At 40.2% G+C, this 18,024-nt stretch overlaps 1 protein-coding gene across 1 annotated transcript in view; it reads left to right on the top strand.

Moving 5' to 3' along the window:
• Positions 1 to 17,606, top strand: part of LOC138981166 (CDK2-associated and cullin domain-containing protein 1-like) — a 33,624-nt gene extending 16,018 nt beyond the window's left edge. The window contains exons 7-9 of the mRNA XM_070354000.1: positions 2,216 to 2,354; positions 3,793 to 3,878; positions 10,383 to 17,606. Of these exons, the coding sequence (XP_070210101.1) occupies positions 2,216 to 2,354; positions 3,793 to 3,844 (191 nt within the window). The 3' untranslated portion in view covers positions 3,845 to 3,878; positions 10,383 to 17,606. The remainder of the gene's footprint in view (positions 1 to 2,215; positions 2,355 to 3,792; positions 3,879 to 10,382) is intronic.
• The last annotated feature ends 418 nt before the right edge of the window (positions 17,607 to 18,024 follow it).

An 18,024-nucleotide genomic window follows, 5' to 3' on the forward strand; every position in this document is an offset into this window, starting at 1 on the left:
GACCAACAAAAAAGTAGGATTTGGGGGTGGCAAAAAAAAGCTGCAAGGAAGAAGAGATAGAAACAAAACCATATGTGACTGTAAGAACCAGGCATGGGAATTCCAAAATAGAAAAAAAATCTGAAAATAGGCCGAGGTCCAGGGGCCGCCTATGCCCCGGCGGGGTACAGGGGCAGAGCCCAGTTGGGGGGACCTGAGGGGGACAAGCCCCCCCGGAAGAAAAACGAATGTTAGCATTTTAGACCAATATTTTGATAGTTCTCGTGTAAGCAAACAATGAATAGAGAGACAATAGAATACATATAATTTAGTTTACCTTTTTTTGCTGCGGACAATTTTTTATTTTCGCTGAAACGTAATTTCCTTTCCGCGGAAATCCGCGATTTCGTGGACAATTCCCATGCCTGAAAAACGCAAGGAAAATAATGTCAATATTTAATGTATAGTTTTAAAGTATTTTTACAGGTGCTGGAGGAGATTAGTATAAGAAAGAGGTGTGACTTACCTTTCACGTAAGATGCTGAAACAGCAAATTTTATTTGATTTATGATTTTGGGGGAGTCTGACGTCACTCCTGTTTCATGTTCACATTCATTTTACTTTCCAGACAGTTTCTTGCAGATTTTGACCAAATAGATGTACTGTTGACAATTATGTTATTGTCAGTTTTTCTAAGATTGCGTCTTTTTGAGGGCGCGCTTTGATATGCCAGTGACTGCACAAATGGTGTGGTTTTGTGCAGCGGCACTTATTTTTTACCTCTGTTTGTTTAATTATCTTCGAAAGGATTCAGTTTTGGTAGTTTATAGTACATGACATGTTTTAGTTTTGTTGCTCAGGTTCTGTTGTGGTTTCTTGTTACTTTGGGTTTGCACAAATATTTATCTGCTATAGTCTATTATTTTTTGCGTCCTGGTTTTGCTGTATTGCAATGGAACCTGTCTATTTGTTCAAGATTCAGAAAATGGAACCTTATTGTAAAAAGCAAGAAAGAAAGAGGTATTTAACTGTTTGCATAAATATCTGATGAGAAATATTGTTACACTTACAGTATGAAAATGAATTTTAGTCCAAGAATGTATTCCCCCATAAAAATAAGTAAAAACGTAGGCATAAATATATTTATCATGTCCAAGTTCTGACCCACGAGTGTTCTCCTTGCATAAACATCCTGTTGAGAGAACATGGGTAAAAAAAAACTTCTTTTTTTTAAGCGCAGTTTTTGAGTCACTTGAGAAAAAGTGACTCTATGTAATCGGTCAGTGTTAGTCTGTCCGTCCGGCCGGCCGTCCGTAGACACCACCTTAACGTTGGACTTTTCTCGGAAACTATCAAAGCGATCGGGCTCATATTTTGTTTAGTCGTGACCTCCAATGACCTCTACACTTTAACGATGGTTTCGTTGACCTTTGACCTTTTTCAAGGTCACAGGTCAGCGTCAAAGGAAAAATTAGACATTTTATATCTTTGACAGGAAACTATCAAAGCGATCGGGCTCATATTTTGTTTAGTCGTGACCTCCAATGACCTCTACACTTTAACGATGGTTTCGTTGACCTTTGACCTTTTTCAAGGTCACAGGTCAGCGTCAAAGGAAAAATTAGACATTTTATATCTTTGACAAAGTTCATCGGATGTGATTGAAACTTTGTAGGATTATTCTTTACATCAAAGTATTTACATCTGTAGCCTTTTACGAACGTTATCAGAAAAACAAGGGAGATAACTAGCCTTTTCTGTTCGGCAACACACAACTTAACGTTGGGCTTTTCTCGGAAACTATAAAAGTGACCGGGCTCAAATTTTATGTGAACGTGACTCATTGTGTTGTGAATAGCAATTTCTTCCTGTCCATCTGATGCCTCATATAATATTCAGAACTGCGAAAGTGACTCGATCGAGCGTTTGCTCTTCTTGTTACGCTTTGTTCTGACAAATCACACAGACAGCAACCAAGCTTGCACAAAGTTGTTGTACAGTTGGTCACTGTATATGGTGTGTGCTGACTACAGACAGCAACCAAGCTTGCACAAAGTTCTTGTACAGTTGGTCACTGTATATGGTGTGTGCTGACTACAGACAGCAACCAAGCTTGCACAAAGTTGTTGTACAGTTGGTCACTGTATATGGTGTGTGCTGACTACAGACAGCAACCAAGCTTGCACAAAGTTCTTGTAGAGTTGGTCACTGTATATGGTGTGTGCTCACTTTGCAGACTATGCCTTAGCCAACACAGAGCTCTTTGCTCGCTTCATTCCCAACGTGCTTCCTCCAACCAACATCTCAGACCTGAGCCAGTACATTGAGGAGACACACCACCTGCAACAACAGCTGCGGAGGTTGCCCGAGTATCGGTCAGTTTTGTTGTTGTTAGATTTGTACTGTGTAACTCTTTGTTGGTTTTTGTTGGTGTGAAACAAAGGGAGGTAAGCGCTCTAAATGCATACAACGTGCGCAACAAGAGGGAGAGTTATGCGAAATCAATCTCCTGACACCGGAGATAATAAGAATGCTCTGTTACAAGTGATTTTCTGGACGTTGATGTTCAGGTACTCTTATTAACCTTTGCCACACTTCCTGAGTCGTAGCAGTCCCCGAGCCTCACAAAAGTGTCTGTACCTCAAAAAACTTTCGGGAGTTTTTGATTGAGACTTCATGTAATCCTCTAACATCATAGAACCTTCCTATCGACCACTTTTTAAAGGAATATCTTTGTAAACCAATAAATAAACAATGATGTCATTTGAACTACATAGTCACGATGTTGCGGGCCATAGACCCATATATGGAATTAAATAAGGGAATTTAAAGTGTTTATTCTTAGTGTTTATTACGTGGTTTGTATACAACCCATACTTTTTACATTCAATCCTTTGGAAAGTATGGATCGTACACGACCCACATCATCCGGACTGTGTAGTCCAAGCTTTATCCGGTGAATGTCAATTAGTGGATAATATTTGTATAACTCACTGTTTGAAATCCAAACTGTGCTGTTAAACAGAGTTTTGGATGTGGTGTTAGATAATTTAAGCCAGTTTTATTTCGATGTTTCTCAAAATATCTCGTGTAGAAACAACTGTGAGTTCTTTTCTTTTTACATTTAGTCAAGTTTTGACTAAATGTTTTAACATAGAGGGGGAATCTAGACACGGGTGGTGGTGTATGTGTGTGTGTTGTAGAGCGATTCAGAGAAAACTACTGGAGTGGGCCGATCTTCATAACATTTTACATGAGAGTTCCTGGGTATGATATCCCCATACGTTTTTTTTCTTTTTTTCCATAAATGTCTTTGATGATGTCATATCCGGCTTTTTGTGAAAGTTGAGGCAGCACTGTCACGCCCTCGTTTTTCAATCAAATTGATTGAAATTTAGGTCAAGCAATCTTCGACGAAGTCCGGACTATGGGATTGAATTTCAGCTCTGAAGCTTACAAATTTGTTAATTAGTTTGCTCATTAAAGTTGTCAATAAAATCGATTTTTCACTTACAAATTTGAAATGTATTCGTCTTCTCCTGAATTAAAAAAAATATATAGATGTGTTATGTATACTTGAAAAACGAGCTCAGAATTCAAGAAAATAGGTCGAGTAAGATGTTACCATGCTTTGCGGAGACGAGTGTGACCCGTATCGGTCTTCGGGGAATTTTAGCTGAGACTATCTGAATATAGTCTCGGCGATGACTGTTTTTGAGTGTTAATCTTTTAGTTTGATGCCTACCGATTGACTAAATGTTTTTATAATCGCTTCACGCGACTTGTTACCCTGTGTTCTTAATTTGTTCTCAGACCTGAAAGCAGTCACAAGCGAAGCTTTGAAGACGACATATCGGTGAACTGACAATCTGCCATGCTAGTCTGGCATGCAATCAAAGGTAAAGTTACAATCGTTTGGGGAGTTTGTAGCTGTTTCAGATTGGAAGTTAAACGTCATGATAGGCAGAGTAAGATGTGCTTGTCTATTTTGCCAAACAGCTCAATGCCTATAGATATATTTGAGGCAACTTGGGGATAAGAAATGTTCCTGAAAATCTACAAAGAGGATACATCTTGTTTTACAAACACTTGCTGTTGCACTTTGTTTGTGCCACTTCACCTCCCTCTCCTCTCTTTAAATGTACTAGAGTTCCAGTGTTCATTTAACTTGTAAGGTACCTGTTTGTGCCACTTCACCTCCCTCTCCTCTCTGTAAATGTACTAGGGTTCCAGTGTTGATTTAACTTGTAAGGTACCTGTTTGTGCCACTTCACCTCCCTCTCCTCTCTGTAAATGTACTAGGGTTCCAGTGTTGATTTAACTTGTAAGGTACCTGTTTGTGCCACTTCACCTCCCTCTCCTCTCTGTAAATGTACTAGAGTTCCAGTGTTGATTTAACTTGTAAGGTACCTGTTTGTGCCACTTCACCTCCCTCTCCTCTCTGTAAATGTACTAGAGTTCCAGTGTTGATTTAACTTGTAAGGTACCTGTTTGTGCCACTTCACCTCCCTCTCCTCTCTGTAAATGTACTAGAGTTCCAGTGTTGATTTAACTTGTAAGGTACCTGTTTGTGCCACTTCACCTCCCTCTCCTCTCTGTAAATGTACTAGAGTTCCAGTGTTGATTTAACTTGTAAGGTACCTGTTTGTGCCACTTCACCTCCCTCTCCTCTCTGTAAATGTACTAGAGTGCCAGTGTTGATTTAACTTGTAAGGTACCTGTTTGTGCCACTTCACCTCCCTCTCCTCTCTGTAAATGTACTAGAGTTCCAGTGTTGATTTAACTTGTAAGGTACCTGTTTGTGCCACTTCACCTCCCTCTCCTCTCTGTAAATGTACTAGAGTTCCAGTGTTGATTTAACTTGTAAGGTACCTGTTTGTGCCACTTCACCTCCCTCTCCTCTCTGTAAATTAGCAATGCCAAAGCACCTACCACTGCAGGGCGAAATTTACACTTATTTCCACCAACTCACTCCAATGATGAAATACTGCTAGTTTGATAGCATTTGCATGAAGGCTTAATGAAAAGAAGTTTTCAATAAAGGTTTAAAGTACACAGTTGTGAAGTTTGTTGTGTATCCGTGTTGTTTTCGCTGTGAAATTGTTTGCCGAGCATAAAAATGCGATCGTGTTGGGGCCGCCATGAAACGGCACGCTCAAGTCGTCTGCACCGGAATCGGGTTCCGTTTTCAAACTCGCTTTACGTCGTTGTTTGTCATTGGATCGACTTTCTGTAAAGCCAGCCAATCAGAGAAAAGATTGCTCTTTCGTTCTGCTACCGTTATACCGTTCCGGTCTTCTTGTAAAGAGCAGAAAAATGGCGGTGAGTGTTACACTTCATGTTAGTTGAAGAATCATGGTATTTATGCTATTAGTATCATTACATAACGGATATATTCCGATTCCTTATTATCTTATCTGTTTAGAGCTATGAATTTTATTTGTGGATGATTAATACAACGCCCGGAATATTAATTTGCATCGGGTCACCCCCTCCTCTCGATCGTACTTTTTTGTCATTTTGCTTCAGGCAGCCTTTGCGGCCTTGTACTGCACAACAATGCGACTTGCAAGATTGGAGTTCTAGATTCTGGTTCCAATATTTTCCAGTGTAGTTCATGTTAGTAACTGGTTTTCTGTTCTGATCGCAGTACTTTGAATAGATCAAGATTTGCGGAAAAAGAATGTGAAGAATCATTGAAACTAGAATCGTTCTGACAGTTTGGGCGAGTCCACAGTGAACACACTCCTAATCTCAACGATCTATTTTTAGAACCGGGTCCTTACGATGCCGAGGCTTTTCACTTGGAATGTTCCACAAGGGAGAGCAGGTTTGATGTGCTTCACAGCTCCACTCTAGTCATCATTTTGATTCCTTTGTTGTTGCTCAGAAAACTAACTTATATTTTTTTGGCCAAGATAAAAATGTGTTTTTATGATTTACAAGAAAATGAAAGCTTTGGTATTATTATTATTGTGTGTCTCTCTCTCTCTCTCTCTCTCTCTCTCTCTCTCTATCTCTCTCTCTCTCTCTCTCTATCTCTCTCTATCTCTCTCTCTCTCCGCCAAGTTGGATGTTTTGAGACAACTGACAATGCTATCCTGATGGCGAAAATCGCATGAAGGCAAAACTGAAGACTTTGAGGAAACAAAAGAAAAACATTTTTGAGTCACTTGAGAAAATGTGACTCTATGTAATCGGTCAGTGTTAGTCTGTCCGGCCGGCCGTCCGGCCGGCCGGCCGTAGACACCACCTTAACGTTGGACTTTTCTCGGAAACTATCAAAGCGATCGGGCTCATATTTTGTTTAGTCGTGACCTCCAATGACCTCTACACTTTAACGATGGTTTCGTTGACCTTTGACCTTTTTCAAGGTCACAGGTCAGCGTCAAAGGAAAAATTAGACATTTTATATCTTTGACAAAGTTCATCGGATGTGATTGAAACTTTGTAGGATTATTCTTTACATCAAAGTATTTACATCTGTAGCCTTTTACGAACGTTATCAGAAAAACAAGGGAGATAACTAGCCTTTTCTGTTCGGCAACACACAACTTAACGTTGGGCTTTTCTCGGAAACTATAAAAGTGACCGGGCTCAAATTTTATGTGAACGTGACTCCCAGTGACCTCTACACTTTGACGTCTGCTTTGGTGACCTTTGACCTTTTTCAAGGTCATAATATTCAGAACTGCGAAAGTGACTCGATCGAGCGTTTGCTCTTCTTGTTGAATTCTCCTTTCCGTGCTTTCCAGCCTTCCACACAATGTGCGTCAGCTGCTCATCCTCACTCACTGCCACAAGTCATATTGAAGTAAAATAAGTTGGGCTACAATAATTGACTACACATAAGTACTTATTCATCTACATATTTTGTTCATAAAGCAGATTTTGCATTTGTATGTTTCAGGCATGGGAACAGGAAGCGGCTTGTGAGCTGCCGGACGCCGCCACAGCTGAAGATTCGAAATATTTTTTTAGTTGACATGTCTATGATGTCGGTCAATAAACAAATGTAATTGTAAACGATGTAGTTGTTTGACTTTATGGTTTACATTATATTGATTTTGTGCATTCTTTCCAATCTTGATCCATGCCCATGCCGTAAAGAATCTCTCACACTCTCAGTCAGTCACTCGGTAACATGCATGCACATGCACAAATATATCATATACAAAACAAGTAAATGCCAGTTACATATTTAGTTACATCCTTTAGGGCATTAACACATTGCAGGTACAGAACTGATCAGATCTCACTTTACATTTTTAAAATCTGATGATTGTAAGCCAAGTTATGTTCGTTTTAAGGTGCGGACAATCGCATTGCATTGACATGTAATTAATTATGCAAATTAATGCAAAAACAATTTTTGACCTTTGTTTACCATGTTTACCATCAATGAAGTACTCTAAGACAAATAAAATGCAAATAACAAGCTTTCACTAGAAATGAATCACGAGCATATTATAATGTTTACAAAATTATGCTAATTTATGCAAATTAGCAGGCTCCACGCGCATCACACATAATTTCTTTCGCTGTCATTAGACTCGGCAGATGCTTTTCATTACACATACCAAGTTTTGTCTATAAATTCCCTAAGATGTGAAAATTATGTTGAAAAAACACGTTTTTTGTTGATTTGCACGGTGCCACTTCATTTCCTATTATCCCTATAGACTGTATAGTTGATACTTTTCCACCAGAATGCCTAAATTCCCGATCTGTAATCGACCATAACTTCGCGCTGAATTAACCAATTTGCAAAATTCAAACTGATCTGTATTCAGCACGAAGAGTTCTTTCAGATAAGTCTCATTTTGTGTGGAACAAGTGAAGTCTACAAAATCATGTGGCATTGCTACTGTAAATGTACTAGAGTTCCAGTGTTGATTTAACTTGTAAGGTACCTGTTTGTGCCACTTCACCTCCCTCTCCTCTCTGTAAATGTACTAGGGTTCCAGTGTTGATTTAACTTGTAAGGTACCTGTTTGTGCCACTTCACCTCCCCCTCCTCTCTGTAAATGTACTAGGGTTCCAGTGTTGATTTAACTTGTAAGGTACCTGTTTGTGCCACTTCACCTCCCTCTCCTCTCTGTAAATGTACTAGAGTTCCAGTGTTGATTTAACTTGTAAGGTACCTGTTTGTGCCACTTCACCTCCCTCTCCTCTCTGTAAATGTACTAGAGTTCCAGTGTTCATTTAACTTGTAAGGTACCTGTTTGTGCCACTTCACCTCCCTCTCCTCTCTGTAAATGTACTAGAGTTCCAGTGTTGATTTAACTTGTAAGGTACCTGTTTGTGCCACTTCACCTCCCTCTCCTCTCTGTAAATGTACTAGAGTTCCAGTGTTGATTTAACTTGTAAGGTACCTGTTTGTGCCACTTCACCTCCCTCTCCTCTCTGTAAATGTACTAGAGTTCCAGTGTTGATTTAACTTGTAAGGTACCTGTTTGTGCCACTTCACCTCCCTCTCCTCTCTGTAAATGTACTAGAGTTCCAGTGTTGATTTAACTTGTAAGGTACCTGTTTGTGCCACTTCACCTCCCTCTCCTCTCTGTAAATGTACTAGAGTTCCAGTGTTCATTTAACTTGTAAGGTACCTGTTTGTGCCACTTCACCTCCCTCCCGCAGTGGGGCACTGCGGTTATGAAATTAAAGGCCCCTCCTGTTTTTGGAACCGCAGGAGCTTTCTAGTTTGCTGTTAGGTAGATTTTTGGTTCCTCTTTCCTGTCATGCTCTCTTTTTCTTCATGAATTCTTTTCTTTTTTCTGCCTTCTTGCTCATTCACCTGTATTTTTTCCAAAAATCTCTTCTCTTGCCGCTTGTCTCGCGATTCATGTATAGTTTAATCTGTTAGTGTTCTGATGTAAGTCCAGCAGTAGATAGGTTAAGCCTATTTTAACATACTGGAAACTGGTAATCTTCCAGTAGGTATTAATTTAGTTTTACTAAAGCCTGCTGGGACACAAGTAATGGGTTAGTGCATTTGTAAACAGGAATCGCTTGACAAGTGGCCCCCTTCATCCCCCCCTTCCTCGTCCTGATATGGCTCTGCGTAGTCGGCTGGACGTTAAGCAACAAATAAACAAACAAACAAACTTCACCTCCCTCTCCTCTCTGTAAATGTACTAGAGTTCCAGTGTTGATTTAACTTGTAAGGTACCTGTTTGTGCCACTTCACCTCCCCCTCCTCTCTGTAAATGTACTAGAGTTCCAGTGTTCATTTAACTTGTAAGGTACCTGTTTGTGCCACTTCACCTCCCTCTCCTCTCTGTAAATGTACTAGAGTGCCAGTGTTGATTTAACTTGTAAGGTACCTGTTTGTGCCACTTCACCTCCCCCTCCTCTCTGTAAATGTACTAGGGTTCCAGTGTTGATTTAACTTGTAAGGTACCTGTTTGTGCCACTTCACCTCCCCCTCCTCTCTGTAAATGTACTAGAGTTCCAGTGTTGATTTAACTTGTAAGGTACCTGTTTGTGCCACTTCACCTCCCCCTCCTCTCTGTAAATGTACTAGGGTTCCAGTGTTGATTTAACTTGTAAGGTACCTGTTAATGTGTCCCTTTCTTTTCTCCATCTACTTTGGTTTGCCACACAAGTTACAAATACATGCACACACATTTTAATTTAATCACAAGTGAAGTTAATTTTAACGAGTCTCCAAGTGTCATGATGGCAGATAATGTGCGGTAACGTGATTTGTTCGAGAAGCACCATGCAGGCTCCATACCTCCGTCTTCAGCCCTCTAGGTTTTCTGTAGGGGTTGCCCCACCCTTAGCTCCTGGCCCGTGTTGTCCTACCCTGGGAGCACGTGGGGGATTGTTTCTCTGAGGATCCCACCCCGTAGCTAGAGGTTTTGCCGCGCTTCTTGCCCGCGTGATGAACCTGTCATAGGATACATAGGGTATTTCATGGAGGAAAACAGTGCCACCTGTTGCCCCGCCCCTCTCCTGGTAGGATCACCGCCAGTTGGTCTGCGACTGCTTATTCGTCCAGGCAAGCCTAGCTTATTTTGCAGCTAACCCCCATACCTGTGGGCTATTCCCCTATCCGCCACCTGGGGACGCACTTGGTTGGGGATGGTCGCCCCACTGAGAATCACTCACGCTAGGTTTGGAGAAATTCAGCCTGTCCAAGATTTTAATGAGTTAAGTTGAATCATTGCATTGATAGTTAGCACATACTGGACATGGCTATGAGTGACTATGTTAATCATCATACATGGAAGAATAAGCCTTCCACACGGAATCTTGAATATATGGTTCTGGGCTTTACAGTATAATTGCTGAAAAGCATGTAAATGTAACTGTTCACACCCTTTACCTCATGTCAGAAGGTGCTGATGTAGCTGATAACGTTCAAGTGATTGATCTAACACTGGGTTTTTTCTTTGCAGATTTAATGGTGGCTGTGATACTGATATTCAAGCAAAGGTGAAAACTGCTGTGTGTGCATTGTCTGAGCGGAGTGGGCTTGACAGAACTGATGAACTGATTGAAGTGTGTGTTGTATTATGCCACAAAGATGTGGCACAGAGTGGACAAGGCCCTGTGCCCATCCTCCAGCAGGTGGGCTAGCTTGTGGTGTGGTGTGGTGTGATGCCAGGGAAGTGACATAGTACCGGGGCGTTCTTTCTCTACCTCTGCACGTTGCCCCATGGTGCCATATTTCTTACAGTCTGAACTTCTACAGGCCTCTTGATTCCAACCGTGTTTCGCTCGCACCTACCTTTCATGCCATCTGTGATGATGATGATGATGATGACGATGACTCCTTCTTTTTAGTATTTTACCCTCCCACTCCCCTCACCCCACCCAACCTCCATTTTCCAAGCTCATTTTCTGCTTCCATTGATAACTGCTTGAGGGGCTTTTTTAAATTGTATTTTGTTTAAATGTTTGTTGTTTTTGTAGTTACAATGTAAATTGTTGCATTATTTTTATTACAATGTTTTATTCTTTATTTTATCATTATTTAACAAGACAATGTTTGAATGTGATGACAGGTTGTGTTTGAAAAGGAAGTGAACTTTTGTAAAGCTCTGCAAGATCCATGGTGACTTTTGGGAACATTGCTGCAAGGACATGTAGCTTAAACAATTTGACATGAATCTGATATATGCCTTGGAGAATATGGCATGTACATGCGCCTTCATCTTGCAGATTGGACCATCATCAGTTGTGCACTCTCACAGTTTAAAGTTCATCTACAGTTGTAGTGTTAAAGAACAGACCAGCAGAACAGGTTGTGTTGGTGCACCATACTGAAGGTACTCATGGGACACACATACTGTTTGGTCTGGCGGCGGCGTCACATACATTCTCAGACAGGTAGTTTGCTTGGATATTTGTGCACCACTGTTGACTAAGTGCAATGCTAGATGGAGAAAGGTGGAGAAAGTCAACTTTTCTGTTGCAGTAGCAACTATACATTGATTTTGAAATACAATTCTTTTGTTGTTTTTTATTGTATAGAGGAACAGAGTATTGTCTTTAAAATTCAATGACTTTTTTTTAGAAGAGTGAAAGACTCTGATCCAAAGTTTTAATTTTTTACTTTTAGTTTAGATTTGACCCTTCCAAGGCTGGACATGAGAAAATCTACAGAATGGGCGTGCAGAAATTGGCATGTCTGTGCACAAATATGTACAGAACACTTCTGTTTTATATTTAGCAACCCCCCCCCCATCTTTTTTTTTTCAAGAGGATTTTTGAAAGTCTGGGTAAAATAAAATAAAATACTTATAATTGTTATAGCACTTGAATGCATGGATTTTAAAAGGAATTTAGTTGTTATTCTTTTAAACTGGCGTTTAATTTTACATTCAGGTTCGGCTGTAAATTGTCAGTTAATAGAATTGGTGTGAATGTTTGTTTTATTGTTTTAAATAACATCTTTGGTTAGAGACTTGGTGTGTTTGTAGTGTGTAGATTTGCAAGGTTTAGTTCTAAAGGTTAGAGGTACTGTCACTCACACGTAAACATTTTTGGTCATAGCAGAGCGAGATGTTAGAGATCTCAACCACTCTCAGGCCAACTTTATGAGGGTAGTCTAGTGCATATATATATCTATATATATATACGACTTGTGTCTATCTGTGTGTGTGTGTCCGCGATGCACGCCCAAGGTTCTCGATGGATCTGTTTCAAATTTGGTGGGCATATTCAGGTAGACCCCGGACACAACCTGCTCGATGATATATTTCAACACGTGCTCTCAGCGCACAGCGCTGAACCGATTTTGGTTTTTCTCTGGATCCATTCCCAGTAACTCTTCCTTAGCTTCTCCAGTGTTTTCAGCGTTTATCTCCCTTCCTTCGTGTGGCGTCAATCCATATTCCCGTTTCTATTTTTAGAAGGTCACTGTCGACAACGCTCAATCCATATTCCCGTTATACTATTTTTACTCTTCTCCAGTGTTTTGTGCGTTTCTCTCCCTTCCTTCGTGCGGTGCGCCAGCGTACACCCGGGTCCCCGGCACAGCCGGGTATTCGGCTCGACTTCTTCCCGGCGAAGCCGTACCCGGCGAAGCGGGTATTCATCTAGTATATATCTATATATATATACGACTAGTGTCTGTGTGTCTGTCCGCGATGCACGGCCAAAGTTCTCGGTCGATCTTTTTCAAATTTGGAGACCGTATTCAGCTACACCCCGGACACAACCTCATCGATGAGATATTTCAACACGTGCTCTCAGCGCGCAGCGCTGAACCGATTTTGGTTTTTCTGTAGATCCACTATATCCATTCCAGACCTGTTTACCAGTACGATTTGGGCGTATTTTGTACGCCAAATTATTATCAGTACGCAAATACGCGACACACGCACAAAATACGCATGAGAAAAAGTCTAGAATACGTTTTCCGGTGTTGGTGTGCTGATTACGGGATGGTACAACTGATACCGGTTTCTGTCGAAGAGAGATAACTATGACAGCGAGTCTTCAGCTGTGGAAACCTTGTTCAGTTGTTGTTCGCACGTGCGATCGTCTGGACAATCGTGGCAAAATGAAGCGGTAAAATGTGACAGTTTCGGATGACTGTACCAAGTCTAAACAGCAGAAGCAGCAGATTTTCTTGGAGAAATATAAGAAAGAGCAAGGAATTGTGGAGTCTACTATGGGAAAAAGTCATGCAAACTGCAAGTATTGTAAATCAGATTTCTCCGTTGTCCATGCTGGGAAATATGACATCGAATGACACTGCAGTTCCAAAACTCACATGGACAAGGTTGCTGCAAAGAAATCCGCTGAAAGCTGCCAAGGAATTATTAAGTTCATTCCGCAAAGCAAATCCTGCCAGAAGAAAAGGCTGTAGTCCGTGCTGAAGCAATGTTTTCTGAGATGATTGTAAAAATGAACTTGCCACTGTCAACCGCAGATGTTATTTCACGAACTTCATCTTTTCATTATCAATCTGCTTGGAAGACACTGGTTATAATGTTATAAACTGACAGGTAAATAAAATTGTTTTATCCCTGTTGTATCGGAAGGAGTTAAATTCTGAAGATGTTCACAAGACATGCTATTCTTACACAAACACGTTTGCACCCACGGCCCACGTACGTTTTGCCTAGCCCATATGGCTTTGCTTGCAAAGTACACCAACTTTTTGAAAAATACACTTAACTTTTTGAAAAAGTACTCTTGCCTCAGGTTTAGGGTAAACAGGTCTGCCATTCCCAGTAACTCTTCCTTATCTTCTCCAGTGTTTTGTTTTGCGCGTTTATCTCCCTTCCTTCGTGTGGCGTCAATCCATATTCCCGTTACTACGTTACTATTTTTAGAAGGTCACTGCACGTTACTATTTTTAGATCTCCCTTCCTTCGTGTGGCGACAATCCATATTCCCGTTACTACGTTACTATTTTAAGAAGGTCACTGCACGTTACTTTTTTTAGATCTCCCTTCCTTCGTGCGCCGGCAAAGCCGGCGTACACCCGGAAAAGCCGGGTCCCAGGCGCAGCCTGGTATTCGGCTCTACTTCTTCCCAGCGAAGCGGGTAATCATCTAGTATATATATATATATATATATCCTCTCCCTCTCTGCCTTCACCAGCTTCCTTGACCCTGAATAGTGTCAGGTACCTTTTTCCAGCTGGGTAGACTAGAGAATGCTTGGATAAATCAGATCTCGGTATTTATAACACCAGTGTGAGGGTCGAACCCGGTCCACCAGTGCGAGTGGCAAGTAGTCTCTAACCACCGTGCCACTCTGAGTCTTTCACTCCTGAATAAGACTATTAACTTCCTTTTCTTTACAATGTCAGTTTGTACATTTAATACAACCTATTTATAAATCTGGTTTGGTATCGACTGCAAACCAGGGAAAACAAACAAGCCAGCATGAATCCTGTGATCTTATGTTTTCTAGATGCTCCCCTCAAAGTGTGAGTATTGGATGGTGAGATATTATGAGGGAGCTGGATTTCTTGTTGAATACCATTACTAAGGAAAACGTCGTAGTAGACCTATCCATTCATCGGTCCTCCCTTTTTAGTCATTCAATATGGCCGAGATAGAGTTAAGTTGGTTTAACTAACTTTAATAACACCAGCTGGATAGAGGAAACATGGTTTCTGGTAAATGTTTCAGCATTTCACCTTCAGGGAAAAAAGAGAAGATAATTTGTACAGTGTAGCATTTGCTTTTTCACTTGGGAGCTAACATATAATCAATGAAAGCAAATGGAAATAATATCATGGCTTAACCTTGAACTAAACCAGGAAGATGAATAGCAAATGGAGTTGTCGTTTACTGTTTTTTTCTTTTCTGTCATTTTTTTTTTTCGTGATTGTTTTGTGTGCTTTTGGAAGAATCATTCTCAGGATTTTCATCTATGCATCATTACTTTAGACATCATGATATTGGAATGTTTCCCACCACATGCAAGACTGAACTGCATTTTAAAGATGTTTTTGTAATGACCGTTTACAACTGTAGCAACGCAGTTGGTTGCACAGTCTAACACTGTTTTTTGTCACTTCTGAGCTCCAATGAGTTACTAGTGTTGTGGCTGTGTGATGCTTTACCCACAAGAGCAATAATGACGGCAGAAAGCGATGAGCGAACCAATAAACAGCTCATTATAAATGTCAGGATAATGAACACTGGACTTGCCGTATTTATTAGTTCGCTCAACAGACAGACGCTGCCCTACACGCCACCAGGCGTGAAAGGCAGTAAGTAAGTCAACAGACAGAAATAACCACTTAACTTCAGGTCTTCTTTAGGTCAAGATGTTCAGTGTTTGTGGAGTGAACTGTTATGGTGAGTTGAGTTTTCATTGTTTCTGTCTTGACGTAATGCTTACTGGCATTTTGTTTTCTTTTGAAGCACAATGCATAGTCAAAGAAGACCGTTATCTTCTTTGATTTGATTGTGTCCAATTCTTAGTTTGTCAGTTCTGGCTGGCAAGTATGCAAACAGAAGGTTAATGGTAGGAATAATTGTTGTCAGTTGCAAATTAGTTTGCTTCGTCTTCTGCGTAGTTTGTTACAGATACGATTTAAGAGTTCTCTCACTGGGTCTTTTGTGCTGATGTAGTGAATTTCAACATGAGCTAGATACTGTGTACTGAAATCACCTGTTTACTTTACCTTCGTTGCATGGTAAGGGAAATAATTACAGACTTTAGGGGTGGCATGCATGAGAAAGTGCCCAACTGGATGAGACTCGGGCGCTGGGTCGGATGGGTATTAATCTGTCATATGTGACCCTCCACCACGGAATGAGTCGCATGTCACCTCTTGCGGTTCTGCGCTAGACTTAATATAACATAAGTTCGGGGGGTGTCTGGTAACTGTGCGAGGGTCACCTTAGCCACAGGCTTATAACTCGAACAGTTTTCACTCTTTTCTAAAACGGGTTTCACCACTGGATAGAGCATAAAAAACTCTTTAGGAAAATGTAAAAATATGAAAATAATGTAAAAGGTGACATGCAACTCGTTCCGTGGTGGAGGGTCACATATCTGAATTTCAACCAGTCCAACCTAACACTTGGGTCCCACCCAGTTTGGCACATCCTGGGACACACCACCGCAGATATCTGATATGCTCTTTCTTGCCTCAGATGGAACGGTATTTTCTTCAGTATGTGAGGTCTTGGACTTTCACTTTGGATTTATTACAGCAGACGTGTATAATGCTTGCAGGTCAGTAAATTCAGGCCGATGTTTGCTTTCCTTTGAGGTGAAAGTAATACTGATAGCGTTCTGTGTTGATGTGTGTATATGTATATGCACACCATTTTGTGTGTGAATGAATGGGAAAACATTTTTTTGTGTTCTTTTCGGGGGAAAAAATGTCGATCTAATGGAAATTGACAGTTTGGTTGCCATGTACACTGATCAAATTTGTGGCAACGATTTACTTTGATTCTTTGTCTATATGGGTTTTTTGGGATAAGATCTGAAATGTGCGTGTTAAAGAAATAGGACCTATATTAGACTTCGTGTCACGACAAAAGCTACTTGTTCCATAAACAAAAATTGTAGTCTAGCTTTCAGATGACAGAAAATTGGTTCAGTGTAAACTTTGCTTAGTGTTGTTGGGTTGTTATGCGATCATTTTCTTTGTCATTTTGCCTGTCTGTAAAATGCTAATTTTATTTGCTCCAATGTTTAATTTTGTTTCTTTCTTGAAATATGAGAAAAAGATTGAGTGCCGGAGCGTTGTAAACACGGATCATTGTTTTCGTTTTTATCCGATCAATATTACTTTTTATGACCTAATCAATTAAAGTTAATTTTAACGAACTGCTCCGACTTTGGCACTATATTTTCTTGTTTAAAACTTTTTTTTTAATCGGCTGCCCCTTCTCCAATTTGTCCATCAATTTGTGAAGTTGAAAGAATGTTTCTCACTCGTTAGTTAAAAACTCATATGCTGTTCTTCTGTATATAAGATTTGAGTTGTTAACTCAATTTGTTCATATTTGTTCCATTAGGTAGTGGCTGCCATCATGTGTTCTAATGTTAATTCTTCAGCTTAACATTTTTGTTTTGTTTTATGTTGGTGTCACACTGAGAAAAGGATTTAGTGGAGTCCTATACAGACACTTGTGCATGAATTCCCCTGCATTCATGTTACTCCTTTTTATATCAAGATTGGCAGGGTTGTTATCCCTGGTTTTGCACTAGTTCCAATCTGCTGTTTTTCCCATTTAAAGTGTAACAATATCAGGTTGTGTGTGTTTTGCGTTTGACTCGGCTGAGCAATCAAGGGATGTGTAGGATTCAGCAGGGTGTGTAAGAGTCATAGGATTCTGTTGACGAAAAAAAGAATCTAACATTATGGTTTTTGAAGATAGAGCTGTGAAACTTTATCACCCACCCCCCAAGACAGTGAAAGGGAGTCTATCGAGCGTAAATTGTTCTTCTTGTTGTAAATAAAATCAATAGAGTTTGTACATGTTTAGTTATTCCCTTTTTCCCCAATACTCCCTTTCTATGATTGCACAACACTCAGCAAGTATAATTGTATACTTTGATTTGTATTCAAGTTGTTTCCGTGGAGACAGCACAAACTTGCGTTATATTTTGTTTTATCTATACACAGACTTGTTACTGTTTCTGATTTTGGTAATGATGAAAGGGATAATAAAATACTTGTACTGCAAGACCTGTTCCCACAGACTCTGTGTGTGTGTGTGTGTGTGTGTGTGTGTGTGTGTGTGTGTGTGTGTGTGTGTGTGTAACCACAAACAAATTGGTTAAAAAAAAACATTGAAACAAATTAATAGTCTTAACAGTAAATAATCAAACTTTTCCAGTGCCTTGGTAATCTCCTTTGCAGAATTAACTACTGCTTGATAATAATCTACTTTACATTTGAATCATATCTACTGCATTTTCTTTTTCCATTGCATGGTTTTCTTGTCGTGTTTTCTAGCACATTTGTTCAGCAAAAAAAAAAAATTTAATTAAAAAGAGAAAAAGGAATTACAAATCTCTTCCCTTCAAGAAGTGTGGATTTCCAAAACAACAAACCTCGAATTGTCAGCAATGAAAAGGTGATCTTGCTATAGAGTTCATCAC

The sequence above is a fragment of the Littorina saxatilis genome, linkage group LG12 (assembly GCF_037325665.1).
Source record: "Littorina saxatilis isolate snail1 linkage group LG12, US_GU_Lsax_2.0, whole genome shotgun sequence".
Classification (NCBI taxonomy): Eukaryota; Metazoa; Mollusca; class Gastropoda; order Littorinimorpha; family Littorinidae; genus Littorina; species Littorina saxatilis.